This window comes from Sus scrofa, chromosome 17, assembly GCF_000003025.6.
Source record: "Sus scrofa isolate TJ Tabasco breed Duroc chromosome 17, Sscrofa11.1, whole genome shotgun sequence".
Lineage (NCBI taxonomy): Eukaryota > Metazoa > Chordata > Mammalia > Artiodactyla > Suidae > Sus > Sus scrofa.
The window spans coordinates 26,773,424-26,797,800 of NC_010459.5; the positions used below are offsets into that span (position 1 = coordinate 26,773,424).

The following is a 24,377-nucleotide window of genomic DNA, read 5'->3' on the forward strand; positions in this document are numbered from 1 at the left end:
GGGATTGAACCCACAACCTCATGGTTCCTAATCGGATTCATTTCCACTGCGCCACAACGGGAACTCCAGTGTTGCTGTTTATTAACAGTAATTTTACTCTCTTTACAGCACTACGAGATGCTTGCTAACCGAACAGCTGCAAATGGTCACTGCATTGATATTTATGCTTGTGCCCTTGATCAGACTGGACTTTTGGAGATGAAGTGTTGCACAAATCTTACTGGGTATGTGGACAATGAACACGTGGGCAAAGTGAGAGTGTTTGTTTTAAGGAAAGAGGATGAGTCATGGAGCCATGGCTGGCTTAGAGGCACTTTCACATGGTTCCAGGCTGTGGTTTCAGTGCTGAGGAGGGTGTGTGGGCTTAGGGGAAGAAGCAATGATCAGAAGGTCAGGGTTCACTGTGAATTTGTCAGTCAGAGTAACTTCATTTCATGGAGCTGATACAGACACGAGGTGGGAAAGCAATTGTGGAGGATGAGGCCTTCAGCACTTCCTTGTGAGGAGGAGGGGAAATAGGCCAGAGTCCTGGAGCACTTAGGAGACCTTCGCCTGGCCTGGTAACTGCACCTGCTAATAGCCTGGAAGGCAAGGGTCGCCGCGAGCTGTGGTCCTCTAAGTGCAGTGGTGCCTGGCCAGCTGCCTTCGGAGCCCAGGAGGACTGATTAGAAATGTGCACACTTGGGCCTCACCCCAGCCCTTCTGAGGGTGAGAGACTGAGGATGCAGCCTGGCGGTCGGTTTCACTAAGCTCTCCAGGGAGTCTGTGCACTGTGGTCCTCCAAGTGCAGTGGTGCTTGGCCAGCTGCCTTCGGGGCCCAGGGGGACTGATTAGAAATGTGCACACTTGGGCCTCACCCCAGCCCTTCTGAGGGTGAGAGACTGAGGATGCAGCGTGGCGGTCGGTTTCACTAAGCTCTCCAGGGAGTCTGTGCACAGGAGAACGTGAGAACTGCCAGGGTACAGTGCTGATTCGAAGCTGCGGAACATCAGAATCACCCAGGAACGTTAAAACCACTTTGGGTTTGGGTCTTATTTCTATAGTCTGATTTAATTAACACGGGGCCTGGCCTGGGCTTCAGCATATTGAAAGTTCCCAGGTGTTTCTGATGTATAGCAGTTTGAGCACTACTGGTGTGGCCCTGTGTGCTCCAGGCATGGCTGAGCACAAGAGCCTCTCCTGAGACCTCATTTCTCAAAACCTGCATATGTGTGCCAGGCCCCTGGTGTCTTGTTCACAGGCAGTTTGAGAAGCACTGTGGCTGGGCCTGGGCTTCTGCATTTCTAAGGAGCTCCCTAGTGGTGCTGCTGGTCCTCACCCAGTAAAGGACGGAGGGTAGTGGGCAGAACCCGAGTCACCTAGCTGTCCCGGAAAACAGCAGGCACGTGAGGTGATAGAGTCCCAGCGAGGCTGGCGTGGCTATTCCAGGGGGCTCATGTAATAAGGTGAACTCTCATGAGGGCCTCCAGGAGCTCTTGTCTTGGAATGTCACAGAAAAGCTTTAGGGTGTTTGTGAACGCCCCTGAGCTTACCTGAGTAAGTGGAAGAAACACCACAATTCACCTGTGTATGTTTCTTCTGCAGAGATGGACAAGCACTTCCAGCACGTTCTTAGTGAAGTCTCTGACTCCTGAATGAGTTAGTAGTTAGGGCCCATCACCTGTTACACAAACATGGTATCAGGGAAGTACGTAAACAGTGATGTTAAAAAAGACTTAGAGGTTTTTGTTGCTGACTTGAAGTGAGCCAACCATTTAGGATGCCTTCTAGCAAAGGCAAGGTGATCCTAGGCTGTGTTATAGGGGTTCATTATCTTCAAGGGAAATCATAGTCTTAGTTTTCTTGGTGCTAGTCACATCTTATCCTAACTATATCACCTTAATTTTTACTTGTTATTTTATTACATTTTTACCTTTATTGTTTTGGCAATGCTCACATGTGGAGGTTCCCTCACCACAGAAGTGACCCAAGCCACTGCAGTGACTAAGTAACTGAATTCTTACCCAAGAGAATTTGGGTTTGGGTCTTGTTTCTACAGTCTGGTTTAATTAACATGGGGCCTGGCCTGGGCTTCAGCATATTGAAAGTTCCCAGGTGTTTCTGTTGTGCAGCAGTTTGAGCACAAGATTCTTCACAAGAGAACTCCTTTACTTTATTTATTTATTTATTAAAGGGCTTGCTCCTGTGGCATATGGTAGGTTCCGGGCTAGGGGTTGAATCAGAGCTTCAGCTCCTGGCCTATACTACAGCTCATGGCAACTCCGGGTCCTTAACCCACTGAGCAACACCAGGGATCAAACCCACGTCCTCATGGATACTAGTTGGGTTTATTACTGCTAAGTCACCACAGGAGCTTTTTTTTTTTTTTTAAATGGCTGCACTTAGAGCATATGGAAGTTCCCTGTCCAGAGATTGAATCCAACCACAGCTTCAACATAAACTGCAGCTGCAGCAACACTGGATCCTTTAATCCACTATACCAGGATGGGGATCAAACCTGGGCCTCCACAGCAGCGCAGGCCACTGCAGTTGGATTCTTAACCCACTGTGCCACAGCAGGAACTACTCCTTTACTTTTTTTTTTTTTTTTTTTTTTTGCTGTACCTGAGGCATATGGAAGTTCCCAGGCCAGGGATCAAGTCCAAGCCACAGTTGTACCCCTGTGCCACAGCTGTGGCAACACCAGATCCTTCACCTGCTATGCCACAGTGGGTACTCCCTTTTTATTTTGAAATAATTACAGATTCACAAGGAATTGCACAAATAATGCAAAGAGGGCTGTCCATACTTTTCATCTAGCAACTCTTTGTGGTAGCATTCTACGTAAATACAACAGAAGGTCACAACCAGGAAATTGACTTGGCACAGTACAGTTGACTCTCACCGGTCTTTGCATGCACATATTATTTTAATTTTTATGGTTAGAATATTTTTTTCCTGGGGCCATGCCTGTGACATATGGAATTTCCCAGGCTAGGGGTTGAATCGAAGCTTCACCTGCCAGCCTATGCCACAGCCATAGCCATGCTAGAGCTGAGCTACACCTGTGACTTACACTGCATCTTTCAGCAACGCCAGCAGCTTAACCCACTGAGTGAGGCCAGGGATCAAACCTGCACCCTCATGGATACTAGTTGGGTTCTTAACCTTCTGAGCCACAATAGGAACTCCTACATGCATGTGTTTTAAAAAAATCTGTATGTATAGTTCTGCAAGGTTTTTGTCATCTTTTTATGTTTGTGTAACCATCACAGTGATCAAGGCATAGCACGGTTCTAAAGAACTACATGTTTAATTTTTTTAAAGTAGTGTGTTTCCTAAGTGCAAATTGAACTGGCTCTTTTCCATCCAAGTTACCAGTAGCACCTTTATGGACATGCTTGCTTTATTCATCTCTAAATTAATTGTTCATAAATACCAAGGAACCATCTAAATGGCTTTCAGTCATCCTAACCGTTCACTTTCTTTTCCTTTTTTCTTTTCTAGAGGCCACATGGTAATGGGAGATTCTTTCAACACTTCTCTCTTCAAGCAGACATTCCAAAGAATTTTCAGTAAAGATTTTAATGGCAATTTCCGAATGGCATTTGGCGCCACTTTGGAAGTAAAGGTACAATAGATTTCTAAAACTTTTATGACAGAATAGCGTTCTTATTTAGTAGTCAGCCTTGGGGAAGCCTCACCCTGTAGGCCATGGACATCTCAAGTTAAGTTGGCAGTTCCTCTTGTGGCACAGTGGAAATGAATCTGAATAGTATCCATGAGGATGTGGGTTCGATCCCTGGCCTCGCTCAGTAGGTGGGGGATCCCTTATTCCTGTGGTGTAGGCCAACAGCTGCACCTCCAGTTTGACCCCTAGCTTAGGAACTTTTACATGCTGCAAGGTGCAGCCCTAAAAAGCAAAAGTAAGTAAATAAATAAATGAAGATGAGTTAATAGACTCCCAGCAAAATATTCCAACAAAGTATATTCATTCTGTCCCCATGCTTCTCAAAAATGACCTGTATATTTCTCAGTGTTTTCAGCAGAGAACTGTCTGCTCTCCCCACAGGCTCTGACCTGCTCTGGGACAACAGGCCTTAGACGGGTGGGGGCCTGTGCACAGAGGCAGCCATGCAATGCTAAGCGTCCACCCAGCTGTGGGTTTGTGTTTAGTGCCTGCCTGCACACCAGTCAGAGCACTCTAAAATAGGGCAGCAGCCTGAGTTTGGGTTTCGTTTTTCCACATAGCAACTGTTAGCCCAACAAACTTGATCCTGAGTGATTGAGAAAACATTCAAAGGGGTCCTCAGAATAAATGGTTATAAATATTACTTTGCAAATTGGCCATGATCATTAAATCACCTAGGTTAAACTTTAAACAACATTGTTAGGGAATTCCCTTTGTGGCACATTGGAATTGAATCCAACTAGTATCTCTCAGGATGTGGGTTCAATTCCTAGCCTTGCTCAGTGGGTTGGGAACCGGACATTGCCATGAGCTGTGGTGTAGGTTGCAGATCCAGAGTTGCTGTGGCTGTGGCGTAGGCTGGCAGCTGTAGCTCTGATTCAACCCCTAGCCTGGGAACTTCCATATGCTGTGGGTGCAGCCCTAAAAAGCAACAACAAAAAACCCAACATTGTCATATGTTTGAGTTTTTTTAAAAAAAGATGAGGAATGGACTTTGCTAACATGAATTCGGATGTAAAAATCTGAGTATGTCAGCCTTGTCATTGTGTCGGAGTTCATGAATTGAGTCAACCCAAAACAGCATATTCACTGACTGACAGTTGTAACTATGACAGATTTGTGGCGCTGGGGAAGAATGCAGCATTTTTGGTGGAATTGCTGTCTTCTCTGTGTATGATCATTTCAAAGTTGATCATGTGGGAAATGTATCATCTTTGGAACAAAGATAATGCTTTCTATAAAGGAGAGTTTTTTTTTGGTTTTTTGTTTTTGTTTTTTTTTTGTCTTTTTTTAGGGCCTCAAGTGCTGCATATGGAGGTTCCCAGGCTAGGGGTCGAATGGGAGCTATAGCCACCAGCCTACACCACAGCCACAGCAATGCAGGATCCAAGCTGTGTCTGCGACCTACACCACAGCTCATGGAAATGCCGGATTCTTAACCCACTGAGCAAGACTGGGGGTCAAACCCATGTCCTCATGGATACTAATCAGGTTTGTTAACCACTGACCCATGATGGGAACTCCAAGGGGGGTTTTCTTAAAGTTTTAGTCTCTTCATAGTGGCCCTGGAGAAGGTCATACAGCCTTTTTTGCACTATATTTCCTGTAGGACTTTCTCTTGGTGGATTGATAACCCTGCCGTATCTCCCCTCCAAGTTTTAGTTGCGTCCTTTGTGAGGGGGTGGTTCTTGGTGACTTTTAACTGTATACTCTTGTGTGACTCTGTCTCAGACCTCTCGGGAACTGAAGATCGCAGGAGCCATCGGACCTTGTGTGTCTCTGAACATGAGAGGACCATGTGTATCAGAAAATGTAAGGAACACGTTGCCCCCGCTTTGCTCCTGTGTTCCAGACCTCTTAGACCTGCCAGGGCTGGAGGACCCTGCATGGTATCATCCTTTGGCTTGTGTCCATGGGGAGGGGACAAGGGGTAAACTGATGACCACAAACAGCTCTGAGGGGTAATGTCATTTCCATCTTTCCATCCATCACTCTAAATGGTCAGAGAGGAGAAAGCAGGCTCAGAGTTGACATGGCAGAGCCGGGGCCCAGGTGCCCCAACCCTGCTTCCCTTGCTCGGGTGGCTGAGCTGCGAGCCAGGAGGCAGCGCTCAGCAGAGCCCTCCAGGGGAAACCTGTGTGCTTATCGCCCTTGGAGGGGACGCCTATACCTCGCTTTTCTGAGGCAGTTGGTCAGTGGGTGACCTTGTGGTGTGTGCAGACGTCACTGTCCCTTGAGTGACAGGTTTCAAGTACATGAGAATGAAGTTCAGGCCTCACTAGTAGGAAGATGGCTTGACTGATGGCCCATTTCCTCTGATGACCTTTTAGCTGCTAAGAGAGAAGCTTCTGGTCCAAGGAGGCCTTTCCAGGTGGTTCTGGGCTGAGATTATCACTGTCACGATCCCTTCACTGTTTCCAGCGAGAGGGTAGACGGTCGATGGGCTCAGGGTGCAGGTTGCCCCTGGCAACTGTGTGGTTGACATGGTATTTCATTGCTCTGGGGTCCTCCTCTGGAAGTGGGAATAGTAAAGGTACCTCACCTGACAGCACTATTAGAGTAATAGTGAAGCACTTAGAACAGTACCTGGCACAGGGGGAGCCCACAGTAGGGTTCGCCTTTCATGTCATCTTTTCTGTCCCCATTGGCAAGTAACATTCACTTAGCATCTGTTTAGATTAAGTGTTTGTTGCAGTTGCCCAAGGCAAGGTGATTTGAGAGACTATTCTTATAATCCTCTGGGTGAGGCAGGTTGTGCCCACCCACCCCACCCCCAGCCCCTGCCTGTCTGATGAGCCCTCATTATCCCCATGTACTAAGGGACTTCTATTTCTTGGCAGGGGTTTGGGAGGCTGCCCTGCTTCAAAATATTTTCCATAGACTTAAACTCTGTCCAAGAGTGTCCTATAAATTAATATAAACTGATTAGCTCTTCTTTGTAGGATCCAGCAGGGATTAGCCATGAAATGCTTAGATGGAGCATGGAGGAGGAGGCAAAGGGGCAGAAAGCACAATTTTCAGACATACAGGGAAGGTTCGAGAAGAGCGAAATGAATTCCTGTATTCCTTGGGCAGGTAGTCAGTAAGCAGCTGTTGACGTTTGGTCATAATCGCTCTGTCCTCTTTTTTTGGCCACATTTGCGTCATCTCCCTGATGTCTATTTGCCACATTCATTATATCATATTTTTTGCAGAGTCTTTGAAATCAAGTTGCAGATGTCTTGACATTTAGTCTTTCAGTGTTTCCAAGATAAGGGTCTTCTGCCACATTATTCTCAAACCTAAGAAAGATTTCTTAAGATCATCTAATAGTCTTTTCCTAATTTCTCTCCACATGCCCTGTGTAATCGTTTCTCCCCTCTATCCAGCGCTGTATCTAGCTTTTCAGTCTTGTAAAACCTGGAATGGTCTTCCTCTCATCTTGTTTATGCTTCTCTGCTTGTTTTGCTCTGTGTGTTGACCTTGGTGTGTTGAAGAGACAGTGCCACGTCCCAGGAGTCTTCTGTAACCTGCTGTCCCATAGTCTCCATGTGTCTTTTTGACTCGTTTTCTGTCCTCTCTGTATTTGCTGTGAAGTGGAGTTTAGATTAATGGTTAGATTCGGGTTAACCCTTTCTGTCCCCCACACTTCCCGCTTCCCGAGTGCTCTGCTTCCTTCATGCTGAGTGTGGTGATATGATGACTCTGTGTGTCCTTCAGTTACAGGGGGTCTTTCTTTTTTTGCCGTTAGCAGGAAGTCTGTTGTAGCACAGCAGGAGTATCTTGTTTGCCAGCAGCCTTTCACCTGAAGGTTTTAGGTTATCTGTTGACTATCTCAAATCAGTGTATTTGTATCACAATAAATGGTGATTTCCTAATTCCATCTTTAAAGTCCTTCTGATAAAGGCAGGGTAAATGCTTACAGAAGGAGTTTGTGTATTAGTGAGAAAACGTACTTTGGGGCTCAGGATGGCTGTGGCCACTCTTGGGGGGAGTTGATGCTTTAGGGGAGGACACTTTTTCCTCCACGCATTTTAGTTTCGTTGATTGGACCCTACAAATTAGACTGACCAAACACAACTTAACAGTTGTGCATTGCCCAGATACACAGCACGCACGTACTCAGTGATGAATGACTTGAAGGGGTGGTTAGAACTTGGGGTCGTGTTGCATCTTAACAAAAGAACAATAAATCTGTGGAAAAGTGACAAGACGAAGAAATAGAACTTTGATCTTCTAGGGGTGGCAAAGTGGGGCAAAGGAATGGAAGATGAGATTTGCTTTAGCAAGAGTTATTACATAATTCTTCAGGTGCCACCTCCAGAAGAGTTGGCATCTTTAGTTGTCTCTAATGGTTAAGACTCTCCTGCCCTTCCTGGTAGGGGGAGTAGAGAGCGTTTTATTATGTTATCTTTTTAAAAATTACCTTCGGAGTTCCCACTGTGGCTCGGTAGTAACGAACCCAACTAATATCTGTGAGGATGTGGGTTTGATCCCTGGCCTTGCTCAGTAGGTTAAGGATCTGGCATACTGTGAGCTATGGTATAGGTCACAGACGTGGCTCGGATACTGTGTTTCCATGCCTTTGGTGTGGGCTGGCAGCTACAGCTCCAATTTGACCCCTAGCTTGGGAATTTCCATACACTGTGGGTGTAGCCCTAAAAAGCCAAAAAAAAAAAAGAAAAATTACCTTCAGCTTAATCCTTATGCCTGCATGGCTTATTTGGGGGTGACATGCTCTGGATCCCCTTGATTTGAAACTTGGAAAAGTTTCATGTATTAAAAACGGATTGGAGTTCCCGTCGTGGCGCAGTGGTTAACGAATCCGACTAGGAACCATGAGGTTGCGGGTTCGGTCCCTGCCCTTGCTCAGTGGGTTAATGATCCGGCGTTGCCGTGAGCTGTGGTGTAGGTTGCAGACGAGGCTCGGATCCTGCGTTGCTGTGCCTCTGGCGTAGGCCGGTGGCTACAGCTCCGATTCAACCCCTAGCCTGGGAACCTCCATATGCCTCGGGAGCGGCCCAAGAAATAGCAACAACAACAACAACAAAAGACAAAAAGACAAAAGACAAAAAAAAAAAAAAAAAAAAAAAAAAACCGGATTGGTAGGTGTGGAGAGAGATTCAAGAGAAGGGATTAGCAAGGCAAGTAAAGGTGGCAGGCAAGCTGCCTTTACTTCTTCGCTGTGGTTCCTGGTATAGCCTTTACTTTCCAGCAGATGTTACCTACTTTTAGGAAAGGCCCTAAACGGGAAGGGGGATACCCCTGAATCAGTCCATCTTATGATCTTGCTTAGGAAATACTCCTGAAACACAGGGTGTCTGTCCTCCCGAGCCTCCACCTTGGAGCTGCGGCGTGATTTCACCTCAGACACTTCCCTTTCCGCTCTGATCATCACCTTCCTGAGACTGCTGGTCCTGTGGCTGGGGACACAGGCTCCTAGCCTGCCTTCGTAGAGAGACCAGATTGCTATCAGTGTACTCAGCTGACAGGGTACAGTTTGGGTGGCTTCACAGTAACTCGGAAGAGAGACCAAGACTCTCTTGATACATAATCCTGTTACTCTCTGAGAGTGGTATCCCAGATTAGAATGAGGTATTAAAATGTATAATATTTGCTGTCTCTGGAAGGATAGGATGTATGTTTCAGAGTCTAGTGATCTTCTTGGCTAATGGTTCCAGGGATTTGACACCTGCAGCTTTTTCTTCTGCCTAAAACAGTGATAGCCTTCACAGTTGAGTGAACTTCTTATTTATCACTGGGAGCCATTCAGCTGGTCAACACAAAGCAGCCGTCACATGACTAAACTCTCATTTCTCTTACCAAGAATTTATATGTAGCTTTTGTGTATAGGAATTGGATTAAAAGTTAATATTTGGAGTTCCCTGGTGGCCCAGCTGTTAAGGATTTGGCATTGTGACTGCTGTGGCTCTGGTTCAATCCCTGACCCAGGAACTTATGCCTGCCACAGCCATGCTCCCTCCCCCCCGCCCAATAAAAATAAGGAGTTCCTGCTGTGGCAGTGGGGTAGTGTCTCTACGAAGGTGGCGGGTCATTTCCCAGCCTGGTGGAGTGGGTTATGGATGTGGCATTGCTGCAGCTGTGGCATAGGTCGCAGCTCTGGCTTAGATTCAGTACCTGGCCCGGGAACTTCCATATACCAGAGGAGTGGCCTGAAAAGAAAATAAATAAATAAAATTTTAAAAATTAACACTTAACAGCCAACATTCTATAATTATTTCTTGTTCTAATAGTGATGGAAGAAAAAAATCTTTCAAGCTAAGCAGATAATTCTTTGTCTTTTTTACTGTTTATTTCTTCCCATCCCTGACTTGATTCTGTCAAGATAGTGTTATATACTGCGTGTGAGTGTGTGCAGAGAGAGATTTAGCTCAATAGTGTAGTGAAAAATGTGTGGGGCACTGATTAAAAAGCTTAATTTTAAAGCACTATAGTGAATGTTAAACCTTATTCCATGATTGTATTTTTTTTCAGTGAAATTTAAATTTTCATTGAGAATGAGATATTTTAGGGGACCTGTCCCTCTCAGGGTTGGTACTTTTCATCAACAGTTAATCACAGGAGTATCTTTTTTTCATTTAGTTTCTTTTCAACACCTCTTCTCACCCCTAGGAGCTTGGCGTTGGTGGCACGAGTCAGTGGAAGATCTGTGGCCTGGATCCCACATCTACACTTGGCATCTACTTTGAAGTGGTCAATCAGGTACATTGGATTTCTTCACGAATAGTCGGGTCTCAGTGCTATGTTTTCTGATTTTTTACAGACTGGTGGCCTCTAGTTCCTTTCTCCACAGACCTATGCCACTTTGGGCTTGTGTTTGGCCTTATATCAATCTGGCATCTTCTTTTTTATTCCTTCCAGGGTTTAGTCAGAGTCAGACATAAAATTGCTTTTGTCATTTTGTTCTTGAACTGATGAGGTCATCAGAAGAGGAATGGTTTTTACCAACCATTGTAATTTTTGAGCCTGTCAATTTTTCCCCAGTATTTTATATTAAAAAAAATTCAAACACACAGGAGTTTCTGCTGTGGCACAGTGGGTTAAGAATCCGACTGTAGCAGCTCAGTTTGCTGCGGACGTGTGGGTTCAATCCCCAGCCTGTGCAGTGGGTTAAAGGATCTGGTGTTGCTGCAGCTGTGGATTTAGTCCCTGGCCTGGGAACTTTCATATGCCGTGGGTGCAGCCTTTAAAAAAAAAAAAAAGTCAAACACACAGAAAAATTAGTGTTATTGTACAGTGAACACCCAAATGGGTTCTGTCATCAACATTTTACTGTTTGTCTTAAAACATATCTATCCATTCCTCAGTTCCTTGTATTTGGATGCATCTTGAAGCAAATTGCAGGCATCAGAGTCTTTCATCCCTAATCATCATAGTATGTAGATCATTAACTTGAGTTCAGCATTTATTGGAATATCGGGTTTTTTTGAGGTAAAAGTTATTTATAGTGACTAATGATGCCCCTTTTCAGCAGGAAACAATCAGAGTAGTTGGTTCCCCCCCCCCAATTAGAATCTCCCAATTCTAGAAGGGGGGAATTGAGGCAGAATGCTAACTCAGGGAGTCAGTGTAGGAGCATGGGCTTTGATGCGTTCTTTGATATGACTATTGATTAACGTTTGTGGCTTAAGGGCTCCAGGGAGTAACATCCCCACAGGCCTTGTTTACTCTGGGGAGTGTACATACACCCAGATGGACATGAATCCCTAACCCCCCGTGACTCAGTCTCTGGGAAGAGAAGGACAAAGAAACCATGAGACCTTAGGGGACATTTCCACCCCTAAGACCCCTATTAGACAAGAACTGATACAGGTAACTGGACAAAGCCAGTGGGAGAAAACCACATCTTTCTCGACCTCATGGTGGTACCTCCCCCCATCTTTAAGGGATAAAACCCCCTATAAGACAATAGAGAGGGGCCTTTTCTCCCTTCTCCCAGCTGTGGTGGGAGCTATTTGCTTTCCTGTAATAAAGACTTTGCTTGCTTGCAAAAAAAAAAAAAAAAAAAAAGTTATATGCAGTGAAATGTTCCAATCTTAAATATACTGTTTAGCATGCTTCAGGACCCTCACTGTACCTGTTGTTTTAGGAAGAGTGTGCAGCTCACTGTGTGTGTGTGTGTGTGAGAGAGAGAGAGAGAGAGAGAGAGAGAGAGAGTGAGAGTCAGGCAGTTACAGTAACAGGATGTGTGGCCTCTCACCCTGCAGCACAACGCCCCAGTCCCGCAGGGAGGGAGAGGCGCCATCCAGTTTGTCACACACTATCAACACTCCAGCACCCAGAGGCGCATCCGCGTGACCACCATCGCCCGAAAGTGAGCAGTCCCAGCCTCTGTTCTGTTGAACCATGACTTTTGGCTATGAAGAGATCATTTGACATCTCTTTATCTTTGTAATTCCACTGAAGAGTTTGTAACAACCCTCTCTGGCTCACTTGACCAGAGGAGGAGAGGGAGGTGGGGGAGGAAGAGGCATTGCTGGTTAACCCAGCTAGGCCGATAGGCACTAGCTTAGATGGCCTTCCTTTCAGTAGGAATAAATTCATTAGAAATCATTTTTTGCTGGAGTTCCCGTTGTGGCTCAGTGGGTTAAGAATCTGACTGGTATCCATGAGAATGTGGGTTTGATCCCCGGCCTCACTCAGCGGGTTAAGGATCTGGCATTGCCGTGAGCTATAGTGAAGGTTGCAAATGTGGCTTGGAACTGGCATTGCTGCGACTGTGGTATAGGCCTGCAGCTGCAGCTCTGATTCGACCCCTAGCCTGGGAACTTCCGTATTCTGCAGGTGCGGCCCTAAAAAGGCCAAAAAAAATTTTTTTTATTATTTTATTTATCAAATAAGTGATCCATAAATATATCCTCCTTGTAAAGGATTTAATCAGCACATAATTATGAAAAAACATGGGCCTCTGGAGTTCCCTCGTGAACAAAGGTTTAAGAATCTGGCATTGTCACTGCAGCAGCTTGAGTCGCTGGGCTTAGAACTTCCACATGTTGTGGTTGTGGCCAAGACATTTAAAAATTGAAAAAGTTAATGTAAAGTGTTGGCTATGTTTCCTGTGCTGTGTGGTGTATTCTTGTAGCTTATTTGTTTTCTGCATTTAGTTTTCACTTCTTACGCCCCTTTCTCCTCTCCGCACTGGTGACCACTAATTTGTTCTCTATATTTGCGAGTTTAATTCTTTTTTGTTATATTCATTCATTTATTTCATTGTATAGATTCCACATATAAGTGATAAAATAGAGTATTCAGTGTTTGTCTTTTTCTGACTTACTTCCTTAAGCATAGTGCCCTCAAGGTCCATTTGTGTTGTTGCAAATGGCAGGATTTCATCCTTTTTTTTTGGTACCTGAGTGATATTCCATTCTGTACCCCCCACCCCCACCCTGTCTTCTGAATCTACCTGTGTCTGTATATTAATGAAGGAGCTGGCTGTTGGGCCTCTCCTGAATGTGAGCATGGCCCTAACTCTGGATTGTCAGTTGGGCAGATGCGCAGAGCCAGCTCAAGCACATAGAGGCTGCATTTGACCAGGAGGCCGCGGCAGTCCTGATGGCACGGCTGGGAGTGTTCCGCACAGAGTCGGAGGAGGGCCCAGATGTGCTCCGGTGGCTGGACCGACAGCTCATCCGACTGGTAAGCTGGGCACAGTGGCACTGTGTTCAGTTTTGGTCTCTGCTCTGCTTTTGAGAAGGGAAATCTGTCATTTAAACCTGTTATTTTATACAGTCAGCTAAATAAGAATTTTATCCATTACTTAACTCATGTCAAATTGTAGACATTCTGAGAATGTTGTGAAAAAAGGGTTAAATATGCATTTTCCCCTCAAGGCTTACGTTACAGTGGCGAAGCATCAACATACACAGGCCGCGAAAATAGTAAAGCAAATCTGAGTGTGCTGAGAGTGGATTGAGATGAGTCTCTGTGAATGCTGTGGTTCCATGTTTTTCCTTCAGGTCTTGGAAGGGTTTTGGGGCATAGAGGTCCGAGGCCTAGTGAGTGTAAGGAGATGCCTAATGTGTCATTCTGAGAAACCACACAGTGATTGAAATAGGGGTAGTTTTATATAAAGAATCACTATCACAACAGGGGGTTAGAATGAATAATGAGGGGTTTCCCAGTCAGAAGTAATGAGAAGTCTGAATGCAGGAACAGCAGAGCCAGGGGGCTGCTTCTCGCTGAGGCACAGCAACCTGGGAAGAGCCCCCTCCCCCAGGGCTGAGCAGACCCAGGTGAGGACATGGCCCTGGCTCCCTGAGTCAGAGCAGAGGAATTGCTGTGCTGTTCTGCTGGAGGCACTTGGTAGAAATTCATCCTTGGAGTTTGCATCATGGCTCAGTGGTAATGAACCTGATTCGTATCCATGAGAATGCAGGTTTGATCCCTGGCCTCAGTGGGTTAAGGATCTGGCTTTGCTGTGAGCTGTGGTGTAGGTCACAGACTCAGCTCGGATCCAGTGTTGGCTGTGGCTGTGGCTGTGACGTAGGCCGGTGGCTGCATCGCTAATTCCACCCCTAGTCTGGGAACTTCTATATGCTGCGGGTTCAGCTTTTAAAAAAAGAGAAGAAATTCACTCTGTAGAACTACACGAAAGCCTACCCTTTGTGGTGCCGAGGAAAAAACCATTTCTTAGGAAGTGTCTCACCAGACATGCATGTGGGCAGAGGTGTCATTGCCCAGCACTGGGGACCCGCCAGTGAGCATCCTGGACCCCCCTGCTGACAAAGCTTACTTACCATGGTGCCAGCCAGCAGAGGAAAAATACGTAAAGCGCCCAGATCCATTTCACAGCAGGAGAAAAGGGTTTAAGTTTGGAGCCACAAAAGCAATAAGTCAATAATTTACATAGCTTGTAATCTTATCATCTTGGAAATTCATAGCAGTTTGCAATTGAGCAGAGGGTCCAAGTAGTTGGCAAAGGCTTCATGTGGGAGGTGAGCCTTGAACCATATCGTTTTCAAAGGAGTTGAAGGCAAGGCTTACCAAGTGGGGGGCCCAGCACCAGCAAACCTGGGTGGTGTAGCTGTGCATTCAGCTGATGCTGGGAACACTTGGAGAGGCTACTGTCACAGGTGGCCCCAGTGCACGGTGGGGGCAGCAGTGAAGGTGCAGATGGATTGTGCAATACCTTGATTTTAAAGTCCAGTCACTGCCTTAACATTAGGAGAAGGAAGAAGTGTGGTTCTGAAGCAAGGGTGTGATAGCAGCATGACACTTGTGTTTATACTGCCTATCACCGTGTAAGGTAAATAGGCGGGCGAAGAGACCCAGGGAGCGGAGACCAGGGCAGTGGCGGTACAGTTGGAAGGCAGGGAAGGTTTGGATTTAGGATGTCTGCTGAGAGAAGAATTGATAAAGCTCGATCACACTGGTTGTGCAAACGCAATTGAAAAAATCAGCATCAGCTCGAGTTTTAAGTGTGGGTAACTGCAAGACTGGTGGGCTGGCAGCAAATGGGAAGGGAGGGCAGCTTTAAGGTGGAGGAATTAGAATCCCCCCCTTTTTAACATAATAGTTTAACTTATTTTAAATATGAACTTACAAAAGCACATTCAGGTAAAGTCTGGGCAGGAGAAGTCCTGACAAGAGCTCAGGTCAGAGGTCAGCACTGGGCCTGGCATGGGGTGAGTGTTAGGGGGCAGGATTTGGATGACATTGGTCTGGCTGCTATGTTATTTGTAGTTGAGGCAGTGACAATAGGAGCAGGGGGCCAAGAACTAACCTTGGAGGAACCGCAGTTAGAAAAAGAAAGGGAAACCACTTGAACTTGGCAGAGAACGGTTTGTTGGAGAGATGACAAGATTTAGGAAAGTGTTGTTTTAGCAGCTGAGGAGAGAATTTCAAGAAGTTTGGGGAGTCACTTGGCTCAGGGTGGTAGGGAGTTTGGAAGATGAGATCTGTGCCAGGATTTGGTTGGAAGAGGGTAAATGCCAGAGATGAGCTTTCTTTGTTATTTATTTATTTATTTATAAGATTTATTTACTTATTTTGGGCCAAGGTGTGTAGTGAGTTAATGTGGGGTCTCAGTTTCCAGACCAGGGATTGAACCCAGGCTGAAGCTCTGAAAGTGCCGAACCCTAACCACTAGACCAGAAGGGAACTCCCGAGATGAGCTTTCTTCTCAGGGTGGGCAGCCTGATTCTCTAGTGACCAGAGAAAGGTGTGAAATGAATAGGAAAAAAGGGCAGGCAGAAAAAACATTCAGAAATTTACCAGTGAGAGGAAGAAGAAAATGGAGTTGTAGAGTTGACAGAACATTAAGGCTTGTTTGTAAATGCTAAGATAGCTCAGTCTTGGGGGTTTTCTTGAGGAGGAGCCTCAGGAAACTCCTCCAGCCCCTCACTGTCAAAGTGGTCCTTGGCCAGCATCGCCTGGGAGCTGGCTTGGAACAAGGGGTCTCCAGCCTCTTCCCAGGTTGCCAAGTCAGAGTCTGCATTTAACCACACCCCAGCATCCCGAGCAGTGCTGGTCTGGGATGGGGAGGGGTTGAGAATGGGACGGAGCCTGCCTGCTCTAAGGATTTTTCAGGTGACATTTAGAGTTGTTGTTTTTTTCTTTCTTTTTTTCAACAGTGTCAGAAGTTTGGACAGTATAACAAAGAAGACCCCACTTCTTTTAGGTTATCAGATTCCTTCTCCCTGTACCCTCAGGTAAGTAGATATGTCTTTTTAAGTAACTATAGGAGAAGAAAGTGACAGAAATAAAAGTCAATGCTCTCTGGGTAAAGTGTGTTTTGAGACTCCGTCTATACATGGTGAAGCTTATTCAGTTCAGGTTGGCTACTGTGTCCATGTACCAGATGATGTCTGAGCCCCATGGAAAATGCAGGTGACATGCAGGGAGCAGGTGCCCAGACTTGCAGGAGGAGGCAAACCAGGATTGTTGCTGTGGTTTGTCCTAGTTCTGGGTGGACAGTTGGCTTCCTGGAGCACATGCAAAGATGAATATACCAAAACGAGACCTAGGTCAGTGTGACAGCATTCCTGGTGTGTCTGTAGTTGTCATGCTGCATCGTGACAGGGAATCTGCTCCCAGGAAGAACCGCATGTGCCTGGTGTGCCTGACCAGGCATCTGGAGCCACTTGGAGCAGGCAGAAGAGTGGTGATGTACGTAGGTGGCCTCTGGGGTCTGGATACCACCTTCTCTGAACCTCTGTCCTTGTCTGTGAGAACCTAGAGCTTAGCTCGGTCCCGTGAGCTCTGGCCCAGGCACCTGCTCTGTGGCTGGGCCCCAGGATCTTCCGGTCAGGCATCTCCCAGGTGCAGCTTTCTTAGAACTGGAAGCAGACTCACTGTTTCCCCCCTGCCCTCAGGGCTGCCTTAATGAGGCATAAGCAGAAAGAAGCCAACTTAAATTTGTCAGTGAACTTGTTAGGACTTAGGAACGCAAGTGTGTGTTACCTTGTTGAATAATCAATTTGGTGATTGGTCATGGTCTCAGTCATGAACTTGTAGCGCTTGCACTCTTAGGGCTAGTGGGGGCTTCAGAGTCATCTGACTGGGTGCCCAGCCCATGGTAGCTCTGTGGTTCCCGATGTGTGCCTGGCTGCCCTGTCCTCCAGCGTTTGAGGCTGGACAGCACTGTGGAGTGAGGCCTGGGTGGGCCAGAGTCAGGGCCGTGATCCAGCACCACCTCTGCTGCTATTCCCGATCGTGGATGCTGTCCTGAACCCCTTTGGTGTTCGGTTTCTTCTTGGAAGGAAGGAGTTGGTCTGAGAAAGTGCTTGTGGTCTTTCTAAAGCTGTGGAATCCTTTCTTCAGGAGCCTCCCAGAAGCCAGCATGAAAGGCATGCAGATGTGCTGCTCTATTACCACACCACTGCCCACTGGGTCCCCCCACCATGGCACACACCACCCTGCACCCCAGGCTCCAAGGACTCGCTAAGGCTTGAAGAGCACAGTTTGAAAACTACCGAATTCAGATAGTTTCTTAGATTCCGTCTGTCCAGGCATCTAGGAGAGAGGTCCAGAGCAGAGGCTGGCTCTGCCCTGCGGTTTCCTTGCCTGTAAACTTGGGGCAGTGAGAAAGCACCCCATGGATGGTCCGAAGGACTGGTCATTCTCGTAAGGTGCTCAGTGCCTTGCACAGAGGATGCACGAGTGGCAGCCGGGGCGATTTCTTAGGAACCTACGATTCACTGTATTTAAGAGCTGCTCAGAAGCTTTCTGCTTCTCAAGGGAGCTCATTTTCATCTTCTGGCAACTCTTCACAGTGAGCTGAATGCCTGCCTTCCGCCCTCTGCTGCTCAGAGGTTGGACAGAGGACATGTCCCCAAGGGCATCTCTTGTCCTTTTCTCCCAGCACACTTGCCTGGGTCTGAGCTCTCTGGCCTCTCCCATTTCTGGGCTTGGTGGCTTTGGGGAGTCTCCTGCTGCCCCCCACCCCCACCCCCGTCCCATCATCCTAGTACTTTCCTATGTGGCTCCAAGTGTGCCTTTTCCCCACTGGACTGCAGCATCTTCAGAGGAGGCACTCTGCACTGCGACCTGGCCTGGTGACTCCAGAAATAAATGCTGCTTTGTCTTGCCCCTTTCATATGGACATACCCAGAGGGCCCCTTCTTTCTAAAAATAACTTTTCTTTCTTTTCTTTTTTTTTCTTTTTTTTTCTGTCTATAGTCTTTTTAGGGCCGCCCCTGTGGCATGGAAATTCCAAGGCTAGGGATCTGATTGGAACTACAGCTGCTGGCCTACGCCACAGCCACAGCAACGCCAGATCCGAGCCGAATCTGTGACCTGCACTACAGCTCACAGCAATACCAGATTGTTAACCCACTGAGCATGGCAAGGGGTCGAACCTGCAACCTCATGGTTCCTAGTCATATTCGTTTCTGCTGTGCCACGCACGATGGGAACTCCTAATTGTTATTTGTAATTGTAATGAAAAAAACCCACAACATGAAATTTACCATCTTAACCATTTTTTTTCTTTTTTTCTTTTCTGGCTGTCCCCAGGCGCATGGAGTTCCCGGGCAAGGGATCAGATTCAAGCTGTAGTTTTGACCTAAGTCACAGCTGCAGCAGCACCAGATTTTTTTTTTTTTTTTTTTTTTTTTTTTTTTTTGTCTTTTTTGCTATTTCTTTGGGCCGCTCCCGCAGCATATGGAGGTTCCCAGGCTAGGGATCGAATCGGAGCTGTAGCTGCCAGCCTATGCCAGAGCCACAGCAACGCAGGATCCGAGCCGCATCTGCAACCTACACCACAGCTCACGGCAACGCCAGATCATTAACCCACTGAGCAAGGGCAGGGACCAAACCCGCAACCTCATGGTTCCTAGTCGGATTTGTTAACCACTGCGCCACGACGGGAACTCCAGCGCCAGATCTTTAACGCACTGTGCTGGGCATTGAACCTGCAGCCCAGTGCTCCCAAGATGCTGCCAATCCCATTGCGCCACAGTGGGAAATCCTGTTTTAACGATGTTTAAGTGTGCAGTTTAGTAGTGTTAAGTATGTTCAGTAGTTGCACAATGAATCTCCAGAACTTTCTCATCTTGTGAAACTGAACTCTGTACCTGTTTTAACAGCAGCTCTCCATTCCCTGTCCCTGTCTCTTGGCCACCCAGACCCCAGTGCTCTGGTTTCTCTCTTGGTTCATGTGAACCCAGAGGCTGGGCTCTCCTGTCTTGAGGACCAATGGCAGGTCTGGGTATCTGGGGAGATGACAACTGTGTGCGTTTGTCTTTTTTCTTTATAAATGCAGTTCATGTTCCATCTTAGAAGATCTCCGTTTCTTCAAGTGTTTAACAACAGTCCTGATGAATCATCGTATTATCGACACCACTTTGCCCGACAGGATCTAACCCAGTCCCTCATCATGATCCAGCCCATTCTCTACTCCTATTCATTCCATGGGCCTCCGGAGGTAAGGTTCTGTCTTTTTTTCCTACAATTGGAATCACCTAAGACATAGCTTTTTTCCCTAGCAAATTTATTCTTAGAGCAAAACTGTAAAAAAGAAAACTTCACGTCTCTATGGTAATTTAACATTATTTCTGAGAATTAAAAACCATGCATAGGAAAAAGTCACAGGATGTATAAAATTAGAAAACAACCTAAACGTTCAGTAGTAGGAAAATTAAGTAATTTAAGAAATACGAAATTTATGTAATGTAATAAAGTAAATCCTTATGTTAGAAAAATAAAAAGAGAAACTTTTCTAACGATTTTTTAAAAGCCTGCAAGAATTAAAAACTATATAGAAATAAACCAAAATATCAATATTTATTGTTCTTGAGTAGAAATTTTCATGTTTTCCATAATGAGTATAAGTTTAGGTTAATGTTATTGAAATAAAAATCATAATCAAGTATATTTTTTAGTAAATTTTAAATGTGTATTAAAAGCTGTCCTTTTCATGTAGGCATTTATAGTTCTCCGTCGTCTGCAACAGTATATTTGAGAGAAATGTGTCTCTGACAGAATAGGTTTCTATAGTGCAAAATTGAGAAAATTGGGAATTATTTCTGGTTCCTAGAGTAAAAGATATTATTCATCTCGCTTCCCAGTTGTTGAGGGATATTTGGAGTTGCTTTCTTCTACAAAGTTAAACCCTGGAACTGCCCAGGCAGGGAGCAGAAAGTGGGGATTTGGTGTGAAGGGGAGGAGATCCTCCCTGCCGGCTGCCCTTTGTAAAGGGCCTGGTAGCCGCCTTGTGTGTGGGGCTGGAGGGTGGCCATGTGGGCACAGAGGGCAAACCTGCGCCATCTCTCCCCTTTGCTCCAGCCCGTGCTCCTGGACAGCAGCAGCATTCTGGCTGATAGGATCCTCCTGATGGATACGTTCTTCCAAATTGTCATTTATCTCGGTGAGGTAAGATGATGTTCGTTTCTTTCCATGCTGTTGTTTTTACTTTCTTTGTATTAATTGAGGTTTTTATGACATCTGAAAAAGTAATTTGGGCTTAGAAAACCCATAGTTTATTATAATGAGTTTGGTAGCTTTTATGCTGGTGAATAAAGTCTGCATGCACTGGACCAGGATCTGAAGTGTGTGCCACCCGGAAAGAAAAGGGGCAGTGGCGTCGGTGGGAAGCCAGCTGCTCCCGTTCCCTCCCAGGTGTGAGGACATGAGGACTAGACCGATGAGAGCTGGGGAGGTGGAAATCAGGAAAGCCCGGGGCTCCTTGGGGCTTTCTATCCCTGGGTCTTTTTAGGTAGTTGGTCAGTACTGTGGAAGGAGGAGAGGAGGTGTGACCGGAATTTCTAAGGGAACTGTAGGCAGGGGTGTCCTGGATGCACCTCATTGCTTACTCTTGCTTCCAGTCAGCCCCATTTTGCTCCCCTCTGAAACTTGTCTTACTTTATTTGTTTTGGTTGGGCCCATGGACACAAAAGTTCCCAGGCCAGGGACTGAACCCACGCCATATTAGTGACAACGCCAGACCCTTAACTACTAGGCTACCAGGGAACTCCTTCAACTTGTCTTTCTTGACATCAGGCTTCGTCTCTGGGAACAAGTTCCAGGTGGGGCATTAGACAGTCAGGAGCATCAGATAAGCCTGTCACTACAGTGTTTCTGTAATAGCTGTTCATTTGTTTTGGTGTAGACAATAGCCCAGTGGCGGAAAGCTGGGTACCAGGACATGCCCGAATATGAAAACTTCAAGCATCTTCTTCAGGCCCCGCTGGACGATGCTCAGGAAATCTTGCAGGCGCGCTTCCCAATGCCGCGTTACATCAACACGGAGCATGGAGGCAGTCAGGTGAGCCGGCCGCTCTGGCTCTGATGTTCTGCGGTCACAATACATTTTTAAAGCTATAAATCCAACAGCGTGGTTCTTATTTTATGTGGTCACATAAGTTGACATGCAGTCAACCCCCAAATATGACTTTTTTAATTGAGTGGTCAGAATATGTTGGTGGGAAAGTAGAGGGTTGCCAAAATGAGATAGACTTTCTCAGGAACCATAGTAAAGGGAGAGCCACTGGGCTTAAACGGAAGAAATGGGTTCCTGTGTTTGGTAAAAGCTTTCTAATCAAAAGAAGTCAAAACTTTTTTCTATTAAACTAATATTAATGCCACTTTAAATCTTCTTTATTTTTTTTTTTAAGGCTCGATTCCTTTTGTCTAAAGTGAATCCATCTCAGACACACAATAACCTGTATGCTTGGGGACAGGTGAGTAATTGACAGAAATTTGAGAACGATGCCAGGCTACTTTTTAATTTCTTTCTTTTTTTTTTCTTTTTTAATTTTTTGGCCATACTTGTGGCATGTGGAAATTCCCAGGCCAGGGTTCGAACCTATGCCACAGCAGCGACCTGAGCCATTGCAGTGATAACACCAGATCCTTAACCCACTGACAGGCTACTTTTTGAAAAACTTTTGTTTTTAACCTCTACAGGTTGGATCCCTTTCTTGGCTCAGAGACAGAGTGGGTATTTTGCTGGGGATAAAATGTTGAATAATACAGCAGTCCTCCCCTTTTATCCACATTTCCACTTTGCAAGGTTTCAGTTACCTGAGGTTAGCCATGCTCAGAAGATTCCAGAAATAATTCATAAGTTTTGAGTGACAAACCATTCCGAGCAGTATGATGAAATCTCCTACCTTTGTGTTCCATCCCACCTAGGATGTGAATTATCTCTGTCCAGTATATCCATGCTGTGTCCACTACCTGCCTGCTGGTGTCTGTATAAAACCGCAGTATAGGTAGGGTTCCATTCTGTCTATGGTTTCAGGCAGGCGCCGGGGTCTTGGAATCTGTTCTCCGTGAATGGGGTGACTACTGTATGGGTTGGATTTGGAGACTTGCCCTGTGTGGAACCCCTTCTGCAGTACACAGCATCCTCTGCCAGATTCAGGCCAGAGGACAGAAAATTAAACTGTAGCCTCCATTAACTCTTCTCATAGACACAGTGACATCGCACCCCTCCATCCCCCACCACCTCGCCCTCCCTATCCTGCTCTCTCTCCCCCAGGAGTGCAGGGCAAACACTCTGTCCTGCTCACCGTTGGTTCTTTCTCCTCTTCACTGTTGAGCTCTGGCTTCTTTCTTTATCTCATCATTCCCATCATTTATGTCTCCCTCAAATAAGTTTTCTTTTGCTCTATTTTCTTGTAACATTTTTAAGAGGTGATTGTAAATTTATATGCTGTTATAAGAAATACAGAGAAGTCCTCATTACCCTTTACCCAGTTACCCCAATGGTAACATCTTGTAAAACTCTGATACAATAACATAACCAGGATATTGGCATTGAAATGCATTTCCATCACCACAAGGATCTTTCAGGTTGCCTGTTTTTTTTTTGTCTTTTTAGGGCCACACCAGTGGCGTATGGAGGTTCCAAGGTTAGGGGTCCAATTAGAGCTGTAGCCACTGGCCTATGCCACAGCCACAGCTCATGGGACCTGAGCTGCATCTGTGACCTACACCACAGCTCACAGCCACGTCGGATTCTTAACCCATTGAGCAAGGCCAGGGATTGAACCTGCGTCCTTATGGACGCTAGTCGTGTTCATTGACCACTGAGCCACGACAGGAACTCCCTCTCAGGTTGCCCTTTTATAGTCACACTTCCCTCCTGCCTCCGCCCGATCCTTAACACCTGGCAGCTGATCTCTTGTTTTCCATTTCTGTAATTTTGTCATAAAAAAGGTTACCTGTATGAAACCACATGGTACATAACCTTTTGAGATTGCTTTTCACCCTCAGCAGACTTATCTGGAGATTCATCCAGTTTCTTGGCTATATAGGTAATTGTTCCTTTTCATTTGCGGAGTATTTGGTGTTTCTTTACTGCAGTTTATTTAATCATTCACCCATTGAAGAACATGTGGGTTGTTTATAGTTTTTGCCCATTAGGAATAAAGGTGCTGTAAACATTCTTGTACAGGTTTCTTATGAACGTAAGTCTTCATTTCTCTGAGATAAAAGCCTAGAAATTCATTAGTTCCATTGTATGGTAGTTACATAGATAGTTTCTCAAGAAACTGCTGTACTGTTTTCCAGTTATAGTATCCTTTTATATCCCCACTAGCAACATGTGAACCATCCAGTTGCTCTGCATCCAGCATTTGGTATTATTATTCTTTTTTTCTTTACATCCTTTTTCTGCTACTATCTTTTATCATGTTCTGTCACAGGAGATGGTGTGAGGGTGTGTTCTGGTTTCATTGATTTACATGCAGCTGTCCAGTTTGGCCAGCACCACTTGTTGAGGAGACTGTCTTTTTTCCATTTCATATTCTTGTCTCCTTTTTCGAAGATAAATTGACGGTAGGTGTCTGGGTTTATTTCTGGACTCTCTATTATGTTCCATAGATCTCTGTGTGTTTTTGTGCCAGGACCACACTGTCTTGATTTGATATTATTTTTCTTATTTTAGCTATTCTGATAGATGTGTATCGGTATAATACTGTGGTTTTGATTTACATTTTCCAAACAGCTAAAGATGTTGAACATCTTAAGTGTTTTTCCATCTATGTGTCTTCTTCATTGAAGTCTCTGTCTTTTGTTTATGTTTTAATTGGATCATTTGCTTTTTTAACTGTTGAGTTTTGAGAGTTAGTTGTATAATTCTTAGTATGTCTCTCCATTTATCAAAATCTCTTTATCAAATTCATGGTTTCCAAATATTTTCTCTCACTTGTAGCTTGTCTGTACATTCTCTTCACAGGATCTTTGCAGAGCAAAAGTTTTTAATTTTTACAAAGTGCACTTTTCCCTTTTTTTTTAATGGACTGTACTTTGGGTATCAAGT

The 24,377-nt window shown here is 45.6% G+C and overlaps 1 protein-coding gene across 5 annotated transcripts in view; it reads left to right on the forward strand.

Moving 5' to 3' along the window:
* SEC23B (Sec23 homolog B, coat complex II component) overlaps positions 1-24,377 on the forward strand; it is a 41,044-nt gene that overhangs the window by 13,376 nt on the left and 3,291 nt on the right. For all 5 annotated transcript variants that reach the window (NM_001267832.1, XM_005672715.3, XM_021077268.1 and 2 more), the window contains 11 exon segments: positions 109-224; positions 3,487-3,610; positions 5,402-5,482; positions 10,283-10,372; positions 11,878-11,984; positions 13,153-13,306; positions 16,243-16,320; positions 19,374-19,535; positions 20,396-20,482; positions 21,219-21,374; positions 21,724-21,789. In NM_001267832.1, the coding sequence (NP_001254761.1) occupies positions 109-224; positions 3,487-3,610; positions 5,402-5,482; positions 10,283-10,372; positions 11,878-11,984; positions 13,153-13,306; positions 16,243-16,320; positions 19,374-19,535; positions 20,396-20,482; positions 21,219-21,374; positions 21,724-21,789 (1,221 nt within the window).